The sequence below is a fragment of the Ranitomeya imitator genome, chromosome 5, assembly GCF_032444005.1.
Source record: "Ranitomeya imitator isolate aRanImi1 chromosome 5, aRanImi1.pri, whole genome shotgun sequence".
Lineage (NCBI taxonomy): Eukaryota > Metazoa > Chordata > Amphibia > Anura > Dendrobatidae > Ranitomeya > Ranitomeya imitator.
In genome coordinates, this window is record NC_091286.1 from 325,817,797 (window position 1) to 325,835,116 (window position 17,320).

The window sequence follows — 17,320 nt, forward strand, 5'->3', positions numbered from 1 at the left end:
TGCGGGCAGATCGCGATTCTGCCCGCACCTATTGCGGGCACATGTCAGCTGTTCAAAACAGCTGACATGTCCCGGCTTTGATGCGGGCTCACCGCGGAGCCCTGCATCAAAGCAGGGGAGCCGGCATCGGACGGTATAGTACGTCCGATGCCGGTAAGGGGTTAAACGGCTACTGCTAACAGATGTATGGCTCTTGCACGGGTCCCTTAAACGGTATAGTACGTCCGATGCCGATAAGGGGTTAAACGGCTACTGCTAACAGATGTATGGCTCTTGCATGGGTCCCTTAAACGGCTAAAGCTGCTCATATAAACTTAGCCTTATAGAACCAGCAAATGTCATGCATAGGCTGCTAATTTTTTCCTTGCGGATTTGAAAAAAGTTTTTCTTTCAATGTTTTTGTGTCATTTTTAACTTATTACACAAATGGGAAAAGAGGCACGCAAAAACGCACATTTGGCACAACATTTTTTCATGTAAACATTCAAAGTATTTTCAGTTGATTTTTCTGCATCAAAAACCAATGTGTGAACAGACCCTTCAATTCAATGGCTCAAACTCTAGCCTATGAAAGCTTCCCCGGTGAACTGTTACTTCTGCTATCTAGAAGATACAATAGTCCAGCAACCCTAATACAGCATATTAATTGGCTATTTTTGTTTGCAACACTCATTTTACTTCCATATGTTTGATGGACAGAGAATAAGGCCGCCGTCACACATGCGAGTTTTACGGACGTAAGAGCGCAGAATCTACGTCCGTAAAACTCGCAAAAAATACGGCACAATTATTCTCTATGCCCCTGCTCCTATTTGCCGTATTTTACTGATCAGTATTATACGGCTTTCTACGGCCGTACAAAATCGCAGCATGCTGCGTTTGTCACCGTACTGCGCAAGAAATACGCCAATGAAAGTCTATGGAAGCGTGAAAAATACGGATTACACACGGACAAGCAGTGTGACTTGCGAGAAATACGCAGCGCTGTTAGAGAGAAAAGCCGGTAATTCAGTGCGGTGTACAGTAAAATCACACTGACAGCTTACAGTAGAATAGGTAGAATAAATGTGTACACATAGAATAGGTATATATATATATATATGTCAGTGAGACACATATATGTATATATATTAATATTTATTCCAGCGCTAGACAGCTTGAAAGCCGGTAATTCAATTACCGGCTTTTTCCTTCTCCTTCCTAAAACCCGACATGATTTGAGACATGGTTTACATACAGTAAACCATGTCTTCTCTCCATTTTTTTTGCAGATTCCACACTACTAATGTCAGTAGTGTGTATCTGCAAAATTTGGCCGTTCTAGCTCTTAAAATAAAGGGTTAAATGGCGGAAAAAATTGGCGTGGGCTCCCGCGCAATTTTCTCCGCCAGAGTAGTAAAGCCAGTGACTGAGGGCAGATATTAATAGCCTGGAGAGGGTCCACGGTTATTGGCCCCCCCCTGGCTAAAAATATCTGCCCCCAGCCACCCCAGAAAAGGCACATCTGGAAGATGCGCCTATTCTGGCACTTGGCCACTCTCTTCCCATTCCCGTGTAGCGGTGGGATATGGGGTAATGAAGGGTTAATGCCACCTTGCTATTGTAAGGTGACATTAAGCCTAATTAATAATGGAGAGGCGTCAATTATGACACCTATCCATTATTAATCCAATACTAGTAAAGGGTTAAATAAAACACAAACACATTTTTTAAAATTATTTTAATGAAATAAAAACAATGGTTGTTGCAGTATTTTATTCAACGCCCAATCCAGTCACTGAAGACCCTCGTTCTGTGAGTAAAAAAACATAATAAACCAACAATATACTTACCCTCCGCAGATCTGTAACGTCCAACGATGTAAATCCTTCTGAAGGGGTTAAAACATTTTGCAGCAAGGAGCTGTGCTAATGCAGGCTGCTCCTCGCTGCAAAACCCCAGGGAATGAGGCTAAAAATAGATCAATGATCTATATTTAGCTTCATTTGCGGTGAGGCGCCCTCTGCTGGCTGTTCATAGATCGTGGGAAATTACCTAGAAAGCTCCCTGGCTTTCTAGGTAATTTCCCACGATCTATGAACAGCCAGCAGAGGGCGCCTCACCGCAAATGAAGCTAAATATAGATCATTGATCTATTTTTAGCCTCATTCCCTGGGGTTTTGCAGCGAGGAGCAGCCTGCATTAGCACAGCTCCTTGCTGCAAAATGTTTTAACCCCTTCAGAAGGATTTACATCGTTGGACGTTACAGATCTGCGGAGGGTAAGTATATTGTTGGTTTATTATGTTTTTTTACTCACAGAACGAGGGTCTTCAGTGACTGGATTGGGCGTTAAAAACAATGGTTGTTGCAGTATTTTATTCATTTCATTAAAATAATTTTAAAAAATGTGTTTGTGTTTTATTTAACCCTTTACTAGTATTGGATTAATAATGGATAGGTGTCATAATTGACGCCTCTCCATTATTAATTAGGCTTAATGTCACCTTACAATAGCAAGGTGGCATTAACCCTTCATTACCCCATATCCCACCGCTACACGGGAATGGGAAGAGAGTGGCCAAGTGCCAGAATAGGCGCATCTTCCAGATGTGCCTTTTCTGGGGTGGCTGGGGGCAGATATTTTTAGCCAGGGGGGGGCCAATAACCGTGGACCCTCTCCAGGCTATTAATATCTGCCCTCAGTCACTGGCTTTACTACTCTGGCGGAGAAAATTGCGCGGGAGCCCATGCCAATTTTTTCCGCCATTTAACCCTTTATTTTAAGAGCTAGAACGGCCAAATTTTGCAGATACACACTACTGACATTAGTAGTGTGGAATCTGCAAAAAAAATGGAGAGAAGACATGGTTTACTGTATGTAAACCATGTCTCAAATCATGTCGGGTTTTAGGAAGGAGAAGGAAAAAGCCGGTAATTGAATTACCGGCTTTCAAGCTGTCTAGCGCTGGAATAAATATTAATATATATACATATATGTGTCTCACTGACATATATATATATATATATACCTATTCTATGTGTACACATTTATTCTACCTATTCTACTGTAAGCTGTCAGTGTGATTTTACTGTACACCGCACTGAATTACCGGCTTTTCTCTCTAATATATGTGTCTACTGACATATATATATATATATATATATATATATATATATATATATATATATATATATATATATATATATATATATATATATATATATATATATATATATATATATATATAGACAGTATATATATATATTTTCTTTTCTTTTTGGGACACATGGATCACTTCTATAGCGGTATGTTGGTTTTGCTAGCCTGCGAGAAAACCACGCAGTACGGATGCCATACGGATTACATACGGAGGATGCCATGCGCAAAAAACGCTGACACACCCTGCCTACGGAGGAGCTACGGACCACTTTTTTCGGGACTTTTCAGCGTATTACGGCCGTAATATACGGACCGTATTGTTTTACGCTGTGTGTGACGCCGGCCTAATAGTTTAGGATTTTTTATTTATTATATGATTTTAGAATTTTAGTCACATATAGTCTCATAGGAAAGCATATAAAATGACCCGCAGGCCAAACATAAGATTCTGCATGACTAAAAGAACTAGGCCACGTTCACATGTTGAGTAGTTGGTCAGTATTTTACATCAATATTTGTAAGCTAAAACCAGGATTCATAGGACGCTGAATATAGAGCTTCCATGATATCTGCAATCTGCTGTCTCATTCCAGAGAAATCCACATTTTTCTTATATGTAAATGAGTTGTTCAGGACTATGGGCCGGACACTGATCTGCGTGAGAATCTGCCTCCAGAGATTATTTTAAAATGAAAGAAGTCCTTACCAGTCTGAGACATGTAACCAACACAGTCCAATACAACTGAACTTGGTATTATTGCAAACAGGTTTGTAGCTGCAGCTCTCACAGCTCTGCTCTATTGCAACACTAGCTATGTGTGAGATGGAAGCTGAAGCCATGATAGGAACCTGCAGATGTGTGAGGTATAATCACCCACAGCTCCGCCGTGAGGTCAGGAGAACAGAGAGCGGCCATTACATATCACACTGGTAGCGCCTCCTTTCATTTAAAATAAGCTCTGGAGGCAGAGTGTCATGGAGATCAGTGTCCAGCCCTGAGATCTTAACAGCTCATTTGCATGTAAGAAAAGTGTGTATTTCTATGGAATAAAACATCAAATCACAGATATAAAGGTATCACTTTATTCAGCTTCCTGTGGCCTACATGCCCATAAAGATGGCTTAAGAGGGTTCATCCTACTGACAGATTTCCTTCAAAGGGATCTGCTATTACACCACCTTTTACTGAATAAGTACCCATCTGTTTGTGAGTTGTAGTACTTTTGCTGATGTCTGTAGCACATTGATGGCCTTTCTACCAGATTTGATGACAAAAAATAATATAAAATTAAAATGGCTAATTCAGAAAAGGAAAATTGTTAGTACTTTGAACGATGTAGGGCGGGAAATTTCTCCTTTTAAGGATAATCATTTTCATTCCATCTTCATTGCTGTTTTGGATTATTAAGCAGTGAATATATGAAAACCTCTAGAGACCACATAGTAACTTTGTTGTGTTAACATTTTAATCAAAAATATAATAAAAGCTTAATGGCTCTGCTCCTCCAACTTCAGTCCCACTGCATACTTTTCATGACTCGAGTCCCTTTACCACAGTCCTAACAATAGATGATTCTTTGTTATAGAAGTCAAAAGAAGGAAAATCACATATTCTACATATTTTTTTTACTTGTTTGGCCAGCTGGTGCAGCCAAGGGTAATAGGGCTCGTTCACAAGAGCCTATTTTCAGGCCGACCACTGTCCATAACAGAAGCGGTCAGCACTCGGACGAATGTTATTTAATAGGGCCGTGCAGATGATCGGTTTTTAACACTGACTAATTCTGCTTGTGAAAAAAATCACGGCATGGACTACTTTCTTAAATCTTCATAAGTCGAATTCACTTCTTTACGGATACATTGTAATGCATAGGAAACTAAATAACCGTGTAAATGATTAATATACGCTTCTGTAAAAATACAAGCAAAAAGGAAAAACGATTTTATATAGATGACAAGTGAGAAACAAATTGTCTGAGTTTTCTGGCTGTAACGGACAATTTTCTTTTATCTGGCAATAGGCTGTTGCACCAGGATGTGCTTGGGATATTTCCAATGCCCGTTCATTTGTATGGGAGATATAACAGATTCTCTATTTGCTCATAATATTGCACAGCCTAGATTTTTGCATTATGAATAGCATAATTAAAATTTAAGAAAATATTTCCTCTAAAGTTATTAGTACCGAATGAACTCTAAGAACTTTTCATTAAAATGCTGGGGCTTTTTTTTTCGCTTTCTATTTTTCTACTCTTTCCCCCACTACTCTCCAATTCATCAAAAGGCCAGCGTGGCTCTCTGGACCGATGCCGCACATGATTTTGTGACCCCTACATGCCTTCCCAGAGAGCGTTTTCACACCAAATAACAGATCACGCGGGATTTCTTTTACAGCCTCATAATTGTCTATGCACAGATTCATTGCTGTAATTATGGCTAGAAAAACTCATTAACGCTAAATACAATAATTTATATTCTTTTATACAAATTCATGTTGTAATTAATATAATAGCTAAATAATTCAGCCTGTTTTGTGCAGTTCCAGATTGATCCTGACAACAGACCCTTCCTACCCTGCTGTCAGGGCCACCCTCTTCAGATGGAGCGGACAGTGGCTTGCGGCAAACCTCTCCGACCTTTTTTCTTTTTTTTTATCTGAAGAGTTACACAATCATGAAGGCTCATATCCATCAAGCGAAGGCAAAAGGAGACCGTTCCACACAATACGCAAATATTTTTTTTCTAATGCTGCAGTATGGAATGATATAGGCCACACTTTGAGCTGCGAACCTTTTTCTTTAATAAACCTTTTTTTTAACTAATAACATCAATGTTTTCTAAGATGAATTATTTTATAGCATTGGTTGCTTAAAGGTAATCTGTCAGCAGGTTTTTGCTATGTAATCTGAAGCCAGAAGGAGATAGAGCCTGAAACTCAGAATTCAAGGATGTGTCACTTATCAGGCTGTGTACTATTGTTTACTTACAATGAAGGTTGTATCACCTAGAGATTATCACTGCCAGGACTGGTGCTCACATGCCTGCTAGTCTGACCATGCCACCTCCTGTGATAAGCAGCTCACTGTCAATAGACAATCTACACAGAAAGCTGTTGAGTGGGCAAGGTTTGATTTCTCTGTTCTATAATATATCTAAAAACTATGATTGCATCACAACTGTAAACTAAGTTACATATATCTGGAATTAGGGTCTCTATTCCTACATTATGATGTCAGATTCCCTAATACAGGCCAGTAATAGTTGTATAGAGGGGAGCTGAATATTAGCAGTTGATTTTCTATCTACTGGCTAACACGGTACCAAGATATATATCTTTCCTGTATTAGCAGTTGGTCATTTGACAAATACAATGTAGTATTATGCATAACGAGAAACTCCACTGAGGGATAGGGCTTATGTTTCAAGGGGTTGTCCACTTTTGGTGATATTAATTTTCTAACGTGAATGCAAGTTTATTTTATTTGAATTCTTTTTTTTGGGGGGGGGAGGTGAATAGGAGGCTAAAATGTTTTTTGTAGTTCATTAAACATTTTGCACCGTTAGCCTTCTATAGCCTTTGTGCACAATGTGCTATATGAGAATGCATCAGTGAGCTCAGTTTGGGAGAGTTTCTAGCTGTTATCTGCATTGTTTTGATCTTGTCTACAAGTTGGACAATCCGTTTGATCAATTCCATTGTGCTGCATGCTAGAATAATATTACATAGCGGTAAGAGGCGAAGACTGTGTGAGTCCTGAAGATCTTGTATATCCACCAAAGGCAAATGTCTATGTGCTCTGATTTCCTGGCTCCTGTTGGGGCATACAGCTAATGAATATGGCACATGCCGAACTATGATCAAGTTAACATTTTTGTTATACAACATACAGTTTTATGGTTTAGATTACTTGGCAAGTCCATGCCCAATTAGTTTTTCGGAGGGTGCAGCATGAGCTACAGATTTCCTTTCTTAAAGGGATTGTCCACTACTAGGACAACCCCTTCATAAACAAAATGTTCGGCCCCGATAACATAGTAAAGTCTATACTCACCTCCCGTAACGGCTGCATTACAGTGGTGTCAGCAGTCGCGGTCCCAGGACTGCGATACGGTGGAGTGACTAGTGACGTCCAGAGCCCAATCAATGCTGGAGTCATGGTCTCTGCCTTTGGACAAACTGAACATGAAGAGGAAGTCCGGGATCAGCTGTAGCCCTGGCTTCCTCTTCATGTTCAGTTTGTCTGAAGGCAGAGACCATGACTCCAGCATTGATTGAGCGCCGCGGCGATACTTGTCATTGCATCGCACGAGAGCCCCGGGAAGAGCGAGTGCCGACAACGCTGGAACAGCGCAGGCACAGGAGGAGAGTATAGGCTTCCTTATTTTACTGGGACCAAATATATTGTTTAAGAAGAGGTTGTCCTAGTAGTGGACAACCCCTTTAATTTTCTTCTTAGCGCATCAAGAGGGCGTGGTATCAGAATAAGTTGCATATTGGGATGTAAATTTAGATACAATATTTCTGCATGTTCTGACATCCTAATTATATATTGATTTCTGGGATAATCACTTTGAATGAAATTTGGAAATGTTCAAAAAATCTTTATGTAGCTATCAGTAAGTGTAAGTAAACATTTTCTTCTATCTCTTCCTCATAGCTTGTGGCCGTGGCTTCTATAAATCCTCATCACAAGACCTGCAGTGCTCTCGATGCCCAGCACATAGCTTCTCCGACAGGGAAGGCTCATCCCGTTGCGACTGTGAAGATGGTTATTACAGAGCCTATTCCGATCCATCATATATTGCGTGTACAAGTGAGTTCATCATTAATATGACATTGCTTAATCAACCGGAAAGTTGTCATACATAATTTGGCATTCCATATCTAAAAATGGCAAGTCTTCATTTATGCTTAATATTAACTAATGAAAGCTGCTACATTGACATGGTAGCCAAAGAGGAAGGAAAATACAATTTCACCCCAGATATATAGTATATACAGTGGAGAAGCCTACGCTCTGTGCAGCGGGCCATACTATCCTGACCATTTGTCTTTAGAGTCACCAACATCCGCATTATGCCCAGTTTTTCCAGAATTGCTCAAGAGACTTTACATTAAAGAATTGACTATAATTGTGTAATTAATTATTTTGTTATCTATGCACTTTATAATTATCAGAAATGATGGTTTCTTTCGATAAATCTGCCATGATTACTTTTTTGCGGGTATTCAGTGACACATTTTGCTGCAGAAGTTTTGTTGTCAATTGAAGGTTGAGATAACTAACACTAGGAATTTTGTTTTTGACGTCATAGTGCGAATACACCTTTAAGGGTTGTCCGGTCCAAATCAATAAGTTTGCAGTCACTCTGTGTGACTGCAGACTTATGAATTCCCCCAATGCACACACTGAGCACTGCAGGGATTTTGCCGGTCTATGACCCGGGACCAGAGGATAAGTATGAGTTGTACATACCCCGAGCCAGTGGGCTGGACTCGCTCCATACACTTGTACGTTGGCCGGCCGCGTCACTAAACAGGGGGCAGACTCGGCTCAATACCAGTATATGGAGCGAGGCCACGCTCACTAGACAGGCCCTGTCAAGGAGTATGCGTAACACATACCCTCTAGTCCTAGGTTGGAAGCCGGCAAATCCCGCAGTGCACAGTGCGCGTGCTGGAGGGATACAGTCTGCAGTCACACCGAGTGACTGCAGACTTATCGATTTCGACCGGACAAACCCTTTAAATAACCCCTTTTCAGCTGAATATTGTGTTGACTGTCAGCTGTTACTAAACATTACTGCTTCTGTATTTCTAGCTGATATATAGGATCCCTTAATTAACTAGTAGCATTATTCAATTAATAATGACAGAAGCGTTATCATAATATGGGCATAATGCACATTTTCAAAATTGTCCCACTTGTATTTATTAATTGTCTGCACTGTGACATTTATTATTGAATTGCAGTGTAGGAAGATGTAATATGCTGGGTCCTTCAAGTCTATTACTGTTCTACAGCTTTCAGGCATTCTAGACACTAACATTGCGCTTCCGGTATTTCCGCTGCTAGTGCTGCCTATGTGAGGTCTGTTTATTCATTGGACAGCATTTGGACTAAAACTACTGCAGTATCACTGTACCCAAAGAGTGATGGACAGCACTGTAGGCAATTCAGTTGACAATCGTTTCGCATGTGAAAAATTATAGCAGAATGCGCTAGTTGTTTTTCATAGTAGACTTGTATATTCAAGTCTATGGGTATGTAAAAAAAAAAATCAGATTCCAAATGAACACCTTGCAATTCCTAACTTTAGAGACTATATTTGGCCTTGTAAATTATATTAAAGGGAATCAATCACCCCAAAAATGGCCTATAAACTAAGGCATCAGGGGCTTATCTACAGAATTCTGTAATGCTGTAGATAAGCCCCCGATGTATCCTGAAAGGTAAGAAAAGCAGGTTAGATTATACTCACCCAGGGGTGGTCCCGCTGTGGTCCGGTCCGATGGGCGTCGCAGTTCGGTCCGGCGCCTCCCATCTTCTTACGATCACGTCCTCTTCTTGTCTTCATGCTCCGGCGCAGGCGTACTTTATCTGCCCTGTTGAGGGCAGAGCAAAGTACTGCAGTGCGAAGGCGCTGGGCCTCTCTGACCTTTCCCGGCACCTGCGCACTGCAGTACTTTGCTCTGTCCTCCACAGCGCAGATAAAGTACGCCTGCGCCGGAGCCGCTGCAAGAAGACAAGAAGAGGACGTCATCGTATGAAGATAGGAGGCGCTGGACTGGACCGCGATGCCCATCGGATCAGACCGCAGCGGGACCGCCACTGGGTGAGTATAATATAACCTGTTTTTTTCTTATCTTTCAGGATACATCGGGGGCTTATCTACAGCATTACAGAATTCTGTAGATAATCACCTGATGCCGGTGGCCTTAGTTTATAGGCCATTTTTGGGGTGACAGATTCCCTTTAACTGCTGATGCGTAAAACTGAATGCCACGTGTGTGGCATTCAAATGACAATACAGATGAAAATGTTGGCTTTTGTTTGATGAAAATTGCTGAATTTATTATATTCAGCAGGTGAAATAAGTTTTGAACGCATCACCATTTTCCCAAGTAATTATATTTCTAAAGGTGCTATTGACATAAAATTCTCACCAGATGTCAGTAGCAACCCATCCAATCCACATAGGCAAAAGAAATCAAACGATAGATGTCCATACATTATGTGTAATAATGAGAAATGACGCAGGAAAAAAAGTATTGAACACATGAAGAATGAGCTGAACTTATAGAGAAAGAGATGCACAAAACACATTTAAATATAAAACATAATGTTTTTATTTACTATCAATAAACTTTATTTTAAAAGTGCATATAATAATGGAATGTGTGGTGAAAACACAGTGTTTGGTCAGAGAGAAAGGGCACCACAGCTGGCAGGATAATAAGATGTAACTAATTGTAAGTCCGCAAGGACAGGGTCCACTCCCCTTTGTACCAGTCTGTCATCGTAAATTTGTTACTGTAAACGATATCTATAACTCTGTATGTAGCCCCTTTCTCATGTACAGCACCATGGAATTAATGGTGCTATATAAATAAATAATAATAATAATGCAATAAAGATGCACAAAATAGAAAAGAATATAACGTTGTGCACATATGTGTAAGAAACTATACCCAATTTAATACTGGTGAGTATTTACTCAAAATACCAAGCGGAGATTAACACATAAGCATAAACAAAGTGGAAAAAAACAATAGTGAAGATTGTGCAGAGCTGTGGTGCCACCACCACAAAAGTGCGTTTTGGCTACAGTGCCTTCTTCTGGGGGACCACTGTAGCCGAAAAGCATGTTGGGGTGGTGGCACCACAGCTTTCAAATAATCTAAGCTCTGTTCAATCTTCACTTTTGTTTTTTTCCACTTTGTTTATGCTGATGTGTTAATCTCCGCCTGGTATTTTGAGTAAATACTCACCAGTATTAAATTGGGTATAGTTTCTTACACATATGTGCACAACGTTATATTCTTTTCTATTTTGTGCATCTTTATTGCATTAGTTACATCTTATTATCCTGTCAGCTGTGGTGCCCTTTCTCTCTGACCAAACACTCTTCACCAATCATTCCTTTGTTATGTGCACTTTTTAAATAATGTTTTAATTTATTAGCAATAAACTGTTATGATTTATATTTAAATGTTTTTCTGTTAAGCTCTTTCTCTATAAGTTCAAGTTTGCTATATTTGCACTATAACCTTTACCCAGTATCCTCACTTGAGAGAGAGTCACTTGACTGTCTATGATTCTCCTGTCCCTCTAGCCTACATCTATGTTCGCATGAAGAATGAGGTGCAAAAAGCCTTGAAAAGTCATGCATTAGGTGAAATCTAACAGTAATTAGAAAGCAATCCTGCACTTAATGACAAATAATATCTGATAGTTCAATTGATGGCATATAAAAAGGTGTCTCATTACCAAGAAACATCTCATGATGGGTAAAATCAATGAGCTGTCTCAAGACCTTTACAACTTTATTGTTGCAAAACATACTGATAGCATTAGATATAGGAGAATTGCCATAATCCGGAAGTGGAACGAACATCATTTCATCATAAACCAACAACCAGGTGCAAACGGCAAGACTTCAGACAGAGGAATGATAAGAATTATCAGAAGAGTTGTCCAAGAGTTAAGGACCACCTGTGGAGAACTGTGGAAAGACCTGGTAAAAGCAGGTACAATTGTTTCAAAGAAAACTGTAAATAATCCCTTCAACCTCCATTTACTGTACGCATGCCCACAATGCAAGACTCCATTTCTGTTCAAAAAGCATGTCCTAGCGCATTTAAGGTTTTCTCAACAACGTTTAGACAAGCCTGTTAAATACTGGGAGAAAATAGTCTGGTCAGATGAGACCACATTTGAACTCTCTGGATGCCATAATAGACACAATGTTTGAAGGCCAAAAGGCCCTGCATATCACCCCGAAAACACCATGCCAACAGTGAAATTTGGAGGAGGGAACATCATAGTGTGGGGCTGTTTAGCAGCACACTGACTGGCAAACTTAATTGAAGGACAGATGAGTGGCTAAATATACCAGTATATTCTTGATAAAACATTTCTGCCATCTACCAGGATGATGAAGATGAAATGAGGATGGACATTTCAGCAAGACCATGATCCCAAGCACACAGCCAATGAAACTCTTAATTGGTTTCAAAGAATCAAAATAAAACTGCTAGAATGGCCAACCAATCACCTGACCTGAATCCAAGAGAAGGTTTATGGAAGAAACTAAAACTCACAATTCATAGAAGGAGCCTACAGAACATTCAGGACTTGAAGAGTGTGTGGAAGAATGGGCCAAAATCACACCTGAGCAATGCATACAACTAGTTTCTCCATACAGGAGGCATCTTGAAGCTGACATCATCAACAAATGTTTTTGTACAAAGTATTAAATAAATTTCATTAAGAGTGTTCAGTACTTTTTCCCTGTGTCGTTACTTATTATTAGACATAATCTATTGGTTGATTTCTTTGCCTGTGTGGATTGGGTGGGTTATTACTGATATCTGGTGAGAATTCCATATTTATGGCACCTTTAGAAATATATTTATTTACAAAATTGTGACGTGCTCAATATTTATTTAATCCGCTATATATAATAAGTTCACCAATTTTCATCCAGCAAAAGCCAATATTTTAATCTGTATTATCACCGGCTGTATATATATACCGTAATACATAAAAGTGTTGTGTTACCTTAGCTTGTTTGTGTTCTGAGACTTTCACCTTTGGAGCACTGGCCTTTCATAATGTTAGATGAAGCACAGACCGTTTGGGCAAATAAAGGGGCTTCAGATCGTTTACTGGACTATGTACAGCATTCATATTACACCAAGTGCCCTTCATTCTGTTTTGCTGTATTTGCTTAAAAAAACACACAATATTTTATACTTTTTCATTTCACGTTGTGATGTGCTATTGCCCTATTTGACACGTGGAGATTGCAAATTATTGAATTATGTCGATAAAAAGAGGAAACCTTCTCCGAAGCTTGGATCCCTATCAGTAGCAGTAGGCATGGTTCCTATTTTTTTTATTACACAAAATATCTTTTGAATATAACTTTTTTAGAAATCTCACCATTGGTGGAATCTTATCTCCGTAAACATATTTCCACTATGTGAGATCAGTAGGCATTTTTCCCCAGTTCGTTCAATTTTTGTACAACTGACTATGGCGGTATCAATATCTTTTTAGGTAGATCAGTCAAATACAGCAAATACAAAAACGAAATAAACAAACCACCACACAGTATATGTTAGCAAAATAAAGGGATTAACATTAAATTACAGTGGGAGTGAAAGAAAGGCATTTCTCCGCTATAGTGAGCAATTTTCAACTTAATCTGAAAGTTAGAACTGAAATATAAAAGTACAATAGTAAAACAATAACACATTTTCTTTTTTTTTAATTATAATTAAAATGTAAGGCTCTCCCTTGAAAATTAGTAAATATAAGCAAAACTCACCCTTCATATATCATCACGTGTGTACGAAACACATGAAGTAACATAGTAACATAGTTATTAAGGTTGAAGGAAAACTTTAAGTCCATCTAGTTCAACCCATAGCCTAACCTAACATGCTCTACCATGTTGATCCAGAAGAAGGCAAAAATAAAAAAACACCATGTGGCAAAGAGCAAGCTCCACATTGGAGAAAAAAATTCCTTCCCGACTCCACATACGGCAATCAGACTAGTTCCCTGGATCAACGCCCTATCAAGGAATCTAGTGTATATACCCTGTAACATTATACGTTTCCAGAAATGTATCCAGTCCCCTCTTAAATTCTAGCAATGAATTACTCATTACAACATCATACGGCAGAGAGTTCCATAGTCTCACTGCTCTTACAGTAAAGAATCCGCATCTGTCATTATGCTTAAACCTTCTTTCCTCCAGACGTAGAGGATGCCCCCTTGTCCCTGTCTCAAGTCTATGATTAAAAAGATCATCAGAAAGGTCTTTGTACTGTCCCCTCATATATTTATACATTAAAATAAGATCACCACTTAGCCTTCGTTTTTCCAAACTAAATAGCCCCAAGTGTAATAACCTATCTTGGTATTGCAGACCCCCCAGTCCTCTAATAACCTTGGTCGCTCTTCTCTGCACCCGCTCCAGTTCAGCTATGTCTTTCTTATACACAGGAGGCCAGAACAGTACACAATATTCTAAGTGTGGTCGCACTAGTGACTTGTATACAGGTAAAATGATGTTCTCCTCATGAGCATCTATGCCTCTTTTAATGCATCCCATTATTTTATTTGCCTTTGTAGCAGCTGCCTGACACTGGCCACTGAACATGAGTTTGTCATCTACCCATACTCCCAGGTCTTTTTCATTGACGGTTTTGCCCAGAGTTTTAGAATTAAGCACATAGTTAAACATCTTATTACTTCTATCCAAGTGCATGACCTTACATTTATCCCCATTAAAGCTCATTTGCCATTTATCAGCCCAAGCTTCCAGTTTACATAAATCATCCTGTAATATAAAATTGTCCTCCCCTGTATTGATTACCCTGCAGAGTTTAGTGTCATCTGCAAATATTGAAATTCAGCTCTGAATTTCCCCTACAAGGTCATTAATAAATATGTTAAAAAGAAGAGGTCCCAATACTGACCCCTGTGGTACCCCACTGCTAACCGCGACCCAGTCCGAGTGTGCTCCATAACCACCCTTTGTTTCCTATCCCTGAGCCAGATCTTAACCCACTTACACATATTTTCCCAGTGATATTATTGTACCTGTAAAAATGACATTAATAATAATTTGTTGTTTAATAGTTCATATTTTCATTTTTTCCTTCTAAAAGGACCACCGTCAGCTCCACAGAATCTCATTTACAACATCAACCAGACAACCGTCAGCCTGGAATGGGGTCCTCCAGCGGATAATGGTGGAAGGAATGATGTCACCTATCGAGTTATATGTAAACGATGCAGCTGGGAGCAGGGGGAATGTGTACCCTGTGGGAGTACTGTGGGATACGTGCCTCAGCAAAGTGGATTAACAGATACTTACATTACTGTGGTGGACCTTCTTGCACATGCCAACTACACCTTTGAAGTTGAGGCTGTAAATGGGGTTTCTGACCTAAGCCGTTCGCAAAGACTATTTGCTGCTGTCAGTATTACCACTGGTCAAGCTGGTAAGTAATATTTCTGTAAGGTATAATTGACTTGATGACTACAAAATGCTAATTAAGCAATTCATTTCTTGGTAGATTCCTTCTCATTCATCACTATCTGTAGCCTAGTGATCACAATAATTCACAGCCTTCCCTTTATCACAGTACATGCAGAGATCACTGTCGATCACTGATTAGGACCACCCACTGGACTCCTGAGCAGGGATTTAAATTAATAAAATGCAAGGTATACTTAGCCATTTCCCAAAAAACTATATATCAATCTGCTTATCTTCTCCCGGTCTTAGCCAGTCTTCCAGCAGAAAGGACTGTGTATTTAAGTTATCATTGTTTAAATGAGTAATTTAATTTAATTTTGAATTTGCGACCAGAGATGCATAGATGTTAAGACCAGTTGGACACATCTGTAAAACATGGACCATTCTCCCATAAGAAGATGTGTACGGCCAGATCTGAGCTAATGGCATCATAGGCATATATGAAGCATGTAGCTCAGGTCAGGGAATAAAGCTTCCAATGAAAGAAAGGTTCGTGTTTCACAGTCATGTGAAACCAGCTATGTTCACACTAGGGTTTTTTCAATGCTTTTTTATGCAAATTTTCAGCTGCGTTTTACAGTACCAGCAAAGTTTGTGAGCTTTCAGAAATGTTTTTTTTTCATCAGTATTTTGTGCTTTGCATGTTTTGTGCACAATAGAGCATGCCACTTGTTTCAGCAATTTTTTCTGCATTTTTCACCCATTGAAAGCAATGGATGGTGAAAAAAACGCTGAAAGAAAAACAGAAAAATGCAGGTGTCCGGTTTTGCAGCTTTTTTAATGGAAAAAACAAGTACATCAGACATATATGAAACACATTTATTTTTGTGATTTTCCCAGGTTTACCATCTTGTCTTGAGGTACCGTCACATTTAGCGACGCTGCAGCGATATAGACAACGATGCCGATCGCTGCAGCGTCGCTGTTTAGGTTGTTGTGTGGTCGCTGGAGAGCTGTCGCACAGACAGCTCTCCAGCGACAAACGATGCCGAAGTCCCCGGGTAACCAGGGTAAACATCGGGTTACTAAGCGCAGGGCCGCGCTTAGTAACCCGATGTTTACCCTGGTTACCATTGTAAAAGTTAAAAAAAACAAGCAGTACATACTTACATTCCAGTGTCTGTCCCCCGGCGTCAGCTTCCCTGCACTGTGTCAGCGCCGGCCGGCCGTAAAGCAGAGCACAGCAGTGACGTCACCGCTGTGCTCTGCTTTATGGCCGGCCGGTGCTGACACAGTCAGTGCGGGAAGCTGACGCCCGGGGACGTGACAGACACCGGAATGTAAGTATGTACTGTTTTTTTTTTTTTTACTTTTACAATGGTAACCAGGGTAAACATCGGGTTACTAAGCGCGGCCCTGCGCTTAGTAACCCGCTATTTACCCTGGTTACCAGTGAACACATCGCTGGATCGGCGTCACACACGCCGATCCAGCGGGTGATCAGCGACCAAAAAAAAGGTCCTGATCATTCCCAGCGACCAACGATCTCCCAGTAGGGGCCTGATCGTTGGTCGCTGTCACGCATAACGATTTTGTTAACGATATCGTTGCTACGTCACAAAAAGCAACGATATCTTTAACAAAATCGTTATGTGTAAAGGTACCTTTGGTCACCCAAGATAGCAGTTGAGATTAGCACAGTTTAATTAAATTAGTGATATGTACAAATTAACATTGGCTGACCAAGGTGTGAGATTGAACAATGCTTGAGCAACTCAAGGGCAGACCAAAGTGCAAAAGTAAACAGTGTCCTACAAACTCCGTGCTCTGCCAATGTCTTAGGAAAACTATTCCAGATCAATTCATCTCCCCCAGCTGTTCCATTTGTATGTGTATTTTTTCATATGTCTTGTATTGGTGATCTGTGTTCATGCTTCAGTGGTGCAAGCAAAGCTGA

General features: G+C 40.0%; 1 protein-coding gene across 4 annotated transcripts in view; it reads left to right on the forward strand.

Annotated features, from left to right (window-relative positions):
• Positions 1 to 17,320, forward strand: part of EPHA7 (EPH receptor A7) — a 302,242-nt gene that overhangs the window by 99,942 nt on the left and 184,980 nt on the right. For all 4 annotated transcript variants that reach the window (XM_069726349.1, XM_069726351.1, XM_069726350.1 and 1 more), the window contains exons 4-5: positions 7,800 to 7,955; positions 15,050 to 15,385. In XM_069726349.1, the coding sequence (XP_069582450.1) occupies positions 7,800 to 7,955; positions 15,050 to 15,385 (492 nt within the window). The remainder of the gene's footprint in view (positions 1 to 7,799; positions 7,956 to 15,049; positions 15,386 to 17,320) is intronic.